This window comes from Parus major, chromosome 2 (genome assembly GCF_001522545.3).
Source record: "Parus major isolate Abel chromosome 2, Parus_major1.1, whole genome shotgun sequence".
Classification (NCBI taxonomy): Eukaryota; Metazoa; Chordata; class Aves; order Passeriformes; family Paridae; genus Parus; species Parus major.
The window spans coordinates 104,152,065-104,161,804 of NC_031769.1; the positions used below are offsets into that span (position 1 = coordinate 104,152,065).

The 9,740-nt window shown below is 36.1% G+C and overlaps 1 protein-coding gene across 3 annotated transcripts in view; it reads right to left on the reverse strand.

The window, feature by feature from the left end:
* ESCO1 (establishment of sister chromatid cohesion N-acetyltransferase 1) overlaps window positions 1-9,740 on the reverse strand; it is a 33,137-nt gene that overhangs the window by 22,810 nt on the left and 587 nt on the right. For all 3 annotated transcript variants that reach the window (XM_015616449.2, XM_015616457.3, XM_015616463.2), the window contains exons 2-7: window positions 7,417-7,520; window positions 7,060-7,258; window positions 5,108-6,485; window positions 4,365-4,476; window positions 3,157-3,220; window positions 984-1,098 (exon numbers count right to left, since the gene is read on the reverse strand). In XM_015616449.2, the coding sequence (XP_015471935.1) occupies window positions 984-1,098; window positions 3,157-3,220; window positions 4,365-4,476; window positions 5,108-6,485; window positions 7,060-7,256 (1,866 nt within the window). In that variant the 5' untranslated portion in view covers window positions 7,257-7,258; window positions 7,417-7,520. The remainder of the gene's footprint in view (window positions 1-983; window positions 1,099-3,156; window positions 3,221-4,364; window positions 4,477-5,107; window positions 6,486-7,059; window positions 7,259-7,416; window positions 7,521-9,740) is intronic.

The following is a 9,740-nucleotide window of genomic DNA, read 5'->3' on the forward strand; positions in this document are numbered from 1 at the left end:
CTAGACACAATTCAGCTGTGCCTGGGCATTCACAGGCCTAGATTTGTATAACTTCAGACAACTGGAGGATATATTTATCACTTTAGTTCTTAGAAGCTCTGATTTTAAAATACTTCAGTATGGTGTAACAGAGTGTTCAGAACTCATTTGGTTCCATTTCAGTTAATATTTTCAAATTCATAATCCATGTATTACAGGAAAAAAATAACAACTTAGTAACACCTCCAATTTTCTATGCTAGAGATATAATTTCATAAGAAAACTCCTTCCTTCCTAATGGCCTGGGTTCCTCTCCATCTCTAGCCTTTCATTTCTCAAGGATTATCTGACATGTGCCATTATTGAAAACACGAACAAAACACACCCAAAAATTCCAACTGTCTCACGATCAAGCTGTGTGATTCTACAAGACAACAAAACAACTGTGTCACTCCCTTCTCATTGTGCATTTTCTTGTTACCTGTATTTTGCAGCTAATAGCCAAAAGGGTAAGAATAAATAACCCAACTGGTACTGCTGCTTAAATATTATGGTAAAAAGTAAGTGCATGCACTGGGAGATCTTTCAGTTGGTCTCAGAACAATGGACACTTTAATGACAAAGGAACAAATATGCTGATTTTAATTCTGCACAGTCTACCAAATGCACCTCCCTCTGTAATTCTAAGATTTTAAGAAACTGACAATTTACACGTAAGTAAAGGCACATTCACTCTCCCTATTTCCAAAGAATAACCATTCTATTTAAAAATTGCAGAAATTTATTTTAAAAAGAAACATTAAACAGTAAGGCTTGCTGACACCATTTTCCCATCAACACTGAATGGCAACCTAGTACAGGTTCTGCTTTTACAAGTCATTTACAATAGTGCTAAGCAGTGTGTATAAGTAATGATTTTTAGACAAGTTCATTAAAACACAGCACTGCAAATGCAGAGAATTTCTTCAAGAAGCTATAAGCCTTACTAAAAGGGTATTACTTACTGTGATCAGCTGCTTATCACCATCTTTTCCTGCTTCTTTCAGCTTCTGAATATGTTCCTCAGATGATGGCAAGTTACTGCATTTTGATGCTAATGAAGGATTTGACAATGGAGCCCTTGAAATACAAATATATTTCATGTTAAAAATGGAACTGCTTATACACGTCATGCCAGATACTCAAAACATTGTGATTAGTACAAACTTTACCAATATGCAAATCCAAATCAATTACATAAAACCCAGTCCAGTATATTTTAATGTGCAATACAACTGGAAAAATAAGGAAATGAAAGAATTAATCAAAAAACCAGTTTGTAACTAGCCTAATTACAAGATTTTTTTACTTTTATGGAAAGAAAAAATGATCAAGTGGATGGGCTAGTCTCAACCATTAACACCAGCCTTTACAAGAGGCACTTTCAGAGCATGACTGATGGTGCCTAATGCTATGTATTTCCAAAGTAAGATTAAGGTATCACACATCAGGCTGCTAAAGCACACCATGTAAATATATTCTCACAAATCTAAGTCAGATGTCAAATCTCTACAATTAAAATTTATTCTCTTCTAACATGTGGCAATGAAGGAAGGAAGACCCAAGGAATAAATGTAGCAGTATCACTGCAATCTTAGTCAGTTTAAACCTCCCTTTGTCACAGCTGAAAGAAACACTGGAAAATACAATATAATGAACTATCATCAAAATCACTCTATGAACTTGCTCCTATATTCAGGGGGAAAAAAAATGACATTCACTCCAGTTTTGGATAAAACTTGTGGAGATTGCCAAAGCAAAACACACACAAAAATACACATACTTCAACTAGGTATTAACACATTTTTCTGTTTCTGATCCAACTTAATTGTGGTACCTCCTGTAGCACAGGCAGCAGGTTAATCCAGTGAGCTTTTAAAAAAATTAACTCTCACCAGAGATTTTTAGCATTTTTGTGCTAAATCAGGGATATTTTTTTTATTCCCTTCATGTGCCTTAAAATTTGCCTTATGTAGCTACTTCGAGGTTTGCCTTTTCCTGCTGCAACCTTTTCCCACATAGCCCTAAAGAGAGACACACTGTAGATATGCACACAGATAACAGATATTCTATGTTACGGCAGGAGTATCACAGAAAGAATGACTTAATTCTTGGATATCACATAGAAAGCAGGGCAAGAAAGGTCTCAGAATTAAAATATATATCCAGATAATAGTCCAGCAATATGAGCTTGTTCAGGTAATAAATTTAATTAGATACCATAAACCTGTTTGGCAGTTGAGAATAAAAATATAATAAATCAAAGTTACTGCAATGCTTATCAGTACATTTTAAACCACCCATTTAACTAGTTTGCATCTACCTTACCTATCTTCTGTGAAGTTCCATAGCAGTAGAGTTTTTCAACATGTACAAAAAGGTTGGTTAATGAGAATTTTTAATCTGGCTTCAGAGAGATGTACTGAAAATTACCTGAAACATTTCTTCTTGTCCCCATTATGAATATAGAAAACAGTAACAGCACACTGTCCACTGCTGCTGCTCAAGGTATTAAGGTACAAAGAAATTTCTGTCTTTAGCTTGTAACTGTCTAAAACCAGAGCCTATGTCAGAACTGCTCAAAAAATATAACAGTCAACGTGATCAAAGCTAAAATGCAACTTGAACTGTAAGACAAACTTAGTACTAAAAACTCTTTCTTTCTAATATGGCTGCTGACACCTTCATTTCACAGCAATCACAAAATTCCAAATTAAATCCCCTCCTCCTCACCTAAAAAAAATTCACATGTACAAGACTCTCCTAGTACAAGGAGGAAAAAAAACTCCTCCAGATGTAAGTCAAATAATTCATTACATGAAAATCATGTGGCAAATCCTTCCCCTACTCTCTGGTTCTCATCTGATTTGAGGAAGAGACCAGTATAATTGTTTTTCCAACTCTGTTAAATGATACTTTTTGAAATAAATGGGCAGTTACAAATATCTTAATCATTTTCTTAGCAAAGCAGAAACATCCCTTAACAATGGGATAAAATGAAAGTCTGTTTTTACAAAGGACAAGTCACTTACTTGAAACTGAAAACTGAGGCTGGGAGACAATTGGTTTATAATAAATTCTCTCATAACTCTTTCTATGCAGTATTACTGTAGTTTCATAATTTATGAAATACTATACCTGTTCTCAGATGAAGAAGTTTGACTTGTAAGTGAAGTTTGCATCAACTGTGTGGGAGCCAAATCTACAATTAATCAAAGATTATAACTTCATTATAAAGTTTTTAGTTGCAAAGGAACTTTGAGTTACAGAAACAGTGATTTTCAAAAAATATATTTATAACAATTTTGCAATCTGTTCATGGCCAATGAAAAAAATATTCAAGTTTGAGGCAGTATTCACATATTTCTCCAAGTATACTTTAAAAACAAAATGCCTTTTTCTCCAACATTTTGACAGCAGTTCTGCTGAACAGTTTGCCAGAAACTAAACAAGGCCAGCAGTAAACTACATAGGAGTTTAAATATATTTATACTTACACACATATAAGTATCTGTCTGTATTTTATTAGAATCATAAATGTACAGTATACCCCTATCTGAGGCATGTTCTAGAACACTTCAAGAAAAGAAAGAATCAAAACCAGCAAAAGAAAGAAATTTTTTTTATTTTCAATTCTGTAATGGAAATTAAGAGAATTTACCCTTCAAAATGGTAGGACCTTCCTACAATGGTAGGAAAAGAACTCCAACTATTTAGTAAAGCTAAATAATAAAATAGTGCACTTGAACTAAGGCTCAGATTAAAAAAATACATGAAAACCCCAGAACAAACCCCTCACCACTAAAAACAGAAAAAAAATTAATGAAGAGACAAGTTAGTGATCCACTAACAGTATTTCCTAGTCAAAATATTCACATCACATTCATCATAAGCTTTTGACATTCACATGCTGATAAATGAAGACTATGTAATAAAACCAGGAAAGTCATTACTCAATAATTTGCTTAAGATCAAGTAGAAAAATTTAGATGAAAGAAATGCAGATACTTATTTGAAGGAAAAAGGGCAAAAAATTAACCAAAACCAAGCAAAGAGGAGAAGCCAACTGAAACATGGAAACATGCTTTATTAAATGGAAATGGAAAAAGTTTGGTTGGGTTTCCCCTCTTTTCCACTCCACAGCCCAGAGAAAAAAAAAAAAATAAATTTCCATGCTACTCAATTGGCCCTGGGTGTGATACAAAGCAATACAAAACCCCCTGGTCAACAATTCCAACTCCCCAAGTTTAAGGTCTGTGCCAGCTGAAACATTCCTCTTAAAGGGAGACTTATCCTTCCCACAGAACTGATCAAACCAAGTGGAGAAATCAATAGTAGACTGTTACCTTGAGGTTCACTTTCTCTGGGTTCTTTTTTAAATTGTTTTGGTGGTCTAGGAGCTGTAACACACTTTACTGGAGAACTTTCTGGACTTGATTCCAAATGTAATCTAAAGTTCTAAGCAAAACAGAAAACATTAAATTAAAAAATGTCCAAATTATTCAGTGCCTTTAAATTATTAACAAAAGCGCACACTGAACTAAGTATTAACATTCCGAACACAGCATCAGTTTTATGTTAATTTAAGCAGACAAAAAAAAACTGATTAGCTAGTCCATATTGAAATTTGGGGTATTAATTTTGAAAAAATTCTTTTTCATTTTATATATAAGCTTGCAAAATATTTTCTGTAGAACACAGTTGTCCTTAAAATCCTAAGTTCTAGTAGAAACTCATTCAAATAAGGAAATGAGAGGAAAACAAGTGTTCTCCTAAAACACCTTTGCAAAACAAAACAGCTACAGAAGCTGAAGCCATGAAGAAATGCCCATATGAATCCATACAACCTTTGGCCCCAGCACAAAATTTTACTGATCACCATTTAGTTGACAATGGAATCTAGGAGGGTGGAATCAATTAACTTTTCACCCATCTATGACAACGCAGCAGTAAATCACTAATACATTTGAAAATTTTAAGTTACTGTAAAAGTAAGTAATTGTTAAAACAATTCTGAGCATAGGATTCTCAGAATATAGAACACATTTAGAACACCCTCCCACTATAGACCATAATTAAAATAACTTACCTCATCTAGTCTTGGCTCACATAAATGTTTTGTCAAGTTAGGCAACAGACCATTTTCTGCACCTTTCCTTGTGGGCTGTTTTGTTTCTAATGTCACTTCTTTAGCTTCAGTTCTTTCAGATGATGGATCTGATTTCTTTTGCACACAAGTTGTACTTTCATTCTCAAAAAGTCTTGTTGACAGCTTGCCTTGCATCTTTGAAAGCTCTGCTTCTGCCGCCATTTGACCTGCCTCTGAAACTTCAGGGAAATCTTTTAAAAAAGAAAGCTTAGGGACATTTGGAGAATTTGAGTTACTTTGCTTCACATTACTAGCTTTCAGCAATTTAATTTTGGTCCATTTAGAGTTTTTATTTGAGGAGTTATTTCTACCATTCAGAGTGCATTTGACAGGCATTGCTTTTTTGCTAGGGAAAAACCGTTTGCATTGAGTACTTTGACTGGGTTCTTTCTGAGTAAGCATTTCACTTTGCTGTAACTGTGTGTCATCATGCTTTTCTTCTGCTTTGCTATCCTCTGCATTAGGGGAATCTTTTTTCACTTCTACTGTATCTGACTCAATTTCACCAGCAATTTCTTCACAAAGTTCAAGGATGCTCACCCTTTTCAATTTTGCATCGCTCTCTGGTTGATCAGCCACATTTGTCTCACTTACAGATGGCTGGGAATTATTTTTTGGTTTTGTACTGGGTTTTATGTTCTGGTGTGTTTGCTGCTTTTCCTTAGATGCTGTAGAATTTGGCTTAAGAGAATCGGTTTCTGTTTTCTTTGTGTTGCTAGAATTAGGAGATACAGGGCCCGTCTGGTCTTTCTTGACTTCCTCAAGATTCTCCTCAGGACCTGATGCGGACCCTTGAAGATTGTGTTGACAGCTACTGGAATTATCCTTTTTATTGTCTGCTTTACACTTTTTCTCTTTCAGAGAGCTGGTCACTTCTACACGTGAAGTATCTACATCTTTATCCTCATTTTTATAGTTTGGCTTTACCTTTGTGTTTTTCTGTTCTGTTTTCCCTCCAGCAGATTTCAGTGGTTTTGCTGCAACACCACGAGCCTGTTTTTTTGCCTGGCTACTGTGCTTAACTTCAGAAACTTTTTCTTCTTTAACTTCTCTGCTGCGCAGGGATCTTGCTGGAACATGCACATGTGTTAACTGCTGCAGTCTCTGTGATCTCCTCATTACTGCTTCATTTGGTGCAATTAAGCATCTTGATTTAGGAATTTCTTGCACAGATTTTTTCTGGCATACCTCCTTATTTTTTGCAGATTTAGGCTGCTGCTGTTGGACTGTTTTGCCAGGTATTGTTTTATTATTCGAGTTGAGCGCTGATGATCTTGTAGTCATGCGTGTTCCTACTTCAGGTTCATTGCTGTTATCACTGAAAGAGTCAAACAGTATTTTTTTCAGCATCCAAAAAGTAGAATCTGACACTTTTCATTCCTCTTCTGCCTCTTTCTATTCTTTTTTAGAACACTAGATCTTATACTCTTAATATTTTTGGAAGAATTTGCTCTAGAATTATTCCAAAAAGGTGTTCACTTCCACCTAGTTACTCTGAAGTGTGGTATTTAATGTTTTTTTTATGCATGTCAAGACTCAGCTATGAACCCCAGATGAATGCTTTGTAACATCTCTAGCAGTTTTTAATCACTGACACTTGTGACTTTCAAATGAAGTATACATACACATATATATTTAGATAATACTAGAATTATTTTTGTTTCAGGAACTTTTTTGAAGGTCTTTCTAGATTGCTAGATAAGGCACTTAGATGGTTCCAGAGAAAAATCATGTAGCAGACAGCATACATAACAATTTAAATCTGATCTCCCTTCTAGCACTATTTAACTATCTAGCTGCATCTTTAACTCAGATTCCCTCTGCTTAGACTGTTTCTGCATTAATGTACTCTATTAATATAATGTAGAATGATGTATGTTTTTTTCACTGACCTGTTTGGTTTGACAGAGGTTTTGAGTACAGTTTTCTCCTGCACTGCACACTGATTGGGCTTTGATTTATTTGAGCCATGTTTTGTATCTGACACCTCTTTTTCCTTCTTTGACAAAGACGGTTTGCTGTTCTTGTCCAGCTTTGGACGTTTAGCAGAAGGTTCTACTAACGTAGACTTCCTTTTCTGAGCTGCCATTTCTGAAAAAAAGCAAGCAACTCAGCTTTTAGACTCTTTGTCATACATCATAACTTTTCACTTTTGTATATTCACTTTTCCTTTTACAGCCAGATCATGCTGTGATCAGAAAGCAAATCGTTAAAGCAATCTCAAATCAAATGACACTCATTTTACTTACAGGTTTTTACAAGAGGCAATCGATGTTTAGGCCAAAGTAACTTATCAAGGTGTGACAAGAGCATTCCTTATGCATATGCTTACAAACAGGATGTTTCATGCCACCTATGAAGAACAGAAAATGTACATGCAGTAAACACTTCATACTTCCTACTCAAGACTCTGAATTCCCACCCTCTTCCATCCCTTCAAACAACGCTTAGCTTTAAAGTTTCATGGATAGGGAGCTAAAAAAAAATAAATCAACAACCAACCAATGAACAAGAGGAAAATTTTATTTTTTATTTCCATACCCAACAATTTTTGGTACTTCGCTGTCTTAAGCACTACCCTTTTACCCTTCGAACGGTGTCACATAAAGTACAATTCAAAAGGAAGTTTCTCAGTCTTTCAGCATTTTCCACAAAATGGTGCGCTGCTCTCTCTCAGAGCCAGCAAAAAAATGGGACTGCTGTCAATCCTGTGCTTCACATCAACAGGGAACAAATCCACTAGACTCAGTTACCAAGTTTTGTGGCTGCTACAACAGAACTTCAGACATCAGCAACCACCTACAACTGTTCCTTCCAATATGACTGAAGCTACAAATCAGAGATGGAAAGCCTAGAAAGGAGTATTATTAGAGACATTTGCCTTGGGCAGCTAAAGACAATGTCTTCATGAGAAGTGAAATGATGTTAACAATGCAGAAGTTACTCTGCACAGGAGTCTGAAAACCAACAGAGATTCTTGATAAAAAAATCTTCACGGATTTGGCTGATCATCCCTTTCATATACATTTCTGACTTGTGAAACTTTTCAGTTCCCTTATTCAAAGACACTGCTATTGCATTATGGCTTAAGTAAAAATTGTTCAATAAAGTTTCACTAATAACTTTATAAAAATAAATCTACTGGAATATTCAGTGGTCAGAACTTCCACGTCACCTTTTCTATCAAGAATTATCTATTAATTTTTGTCACTGACTTACAGATTATATATAGATTTCTATAAAACTACATTGCTTTTAAACCTGAACTGATCTGATGCTAAATCTGACACATTTTTGAGGTCAAACAGGAACAAGTCACTGCTTGTGTAACACAGACCACTCACTTTCGGTTCATTACAACTGAAGTATGACATCTAGTATTGACAAATGAATGTCTTTCCCTAAAAAGACATTTGAAAGACACTTATAAGCTCCTTTTAATAACTGATCATTATACAAAAGGAAAAAGTAAACAACTATACTTCTTCTTCTCTTTAGACTTTATATTGCCCTTAACCTCATTTTTATTTACCCACTTATGAAAGCATTTCTAACCATATAAAACTTGTAATCTTGTCAAAAAAATTTATTAAAAACTTAGATTCTGGACACCAGTGCTGTCTTTTGATCTTCTACTCTAAAGAAGATACATAAATAACAACCCATATTTGAGGTTTATTTTTTTAATTTTACCTAGGGAAGAAATCTCTAACAGCATTTTTGGTGGTGTTACTTACAAGTCTCTCCCTACGGAGCAGGTAACAGAATTTGTGTGCCTACACTCCAATAGCTCAGTAGCTCCATGACACCTCACAAGCCTATTGGGTTCCACCAGTCAAAGAAAACCCTTCAGAGATCCAGTATGGTCACTCATACTGAAAGTAACAGCCCTTGTTGCTGAATAGGTCTTTGGTTTCTTAGACACCGACCCTCAGAATCTGAGAACACCATGACACACACTGTATCCATATACACCTGGACCTTCTTTGGTTTTTTTCCAGACATGTCATAGCACAGTCGGGGAACTTTCAAGTCCAAAACAGCAAGTACGAAACTTCCCTCACTGACACTCCTTCTCAGGCTACTAAAAAATACACTCCCCTCCTACAGAACTCTTCAACAGTATTTTCTTTCCTACTAATACTTTGTACAACAGAGCAAAGTCTTTCCCAGACATTCCAGAACTGGCAGTCTCTGCCCTGAAGAAGTCACCCTCTAGTAAAAGCCGGATTATGGAAAGCAGGGAAGACACGGAAGTGCAGGAACAAACTAGAACACGAGCAAAGGTTTAGTGCAAGAAGTGCGGGGGGGAAAAGAACCCGAAAACAAAACGGAGCAAACAAAAACCTCAAACCCAAAAACCCCAAACGAACAAGCGAACAAAACAGAGAAACGCAAGCCCCAGCGCTTCCAGTCCTTAGAGCAGGGGCTGAGGCTGGTTGCCCACCAGCTGTATAGGGCGCGGGGATCTCAACCTGAGCCGTCCCGGCTGAGGGCCACGGCAGCTTCTGGCAGCCCCTACGGCACAACGCGGGAAGGGAAGGGAAGGGAAGGGAAGGGAAGGGAAGGGAAG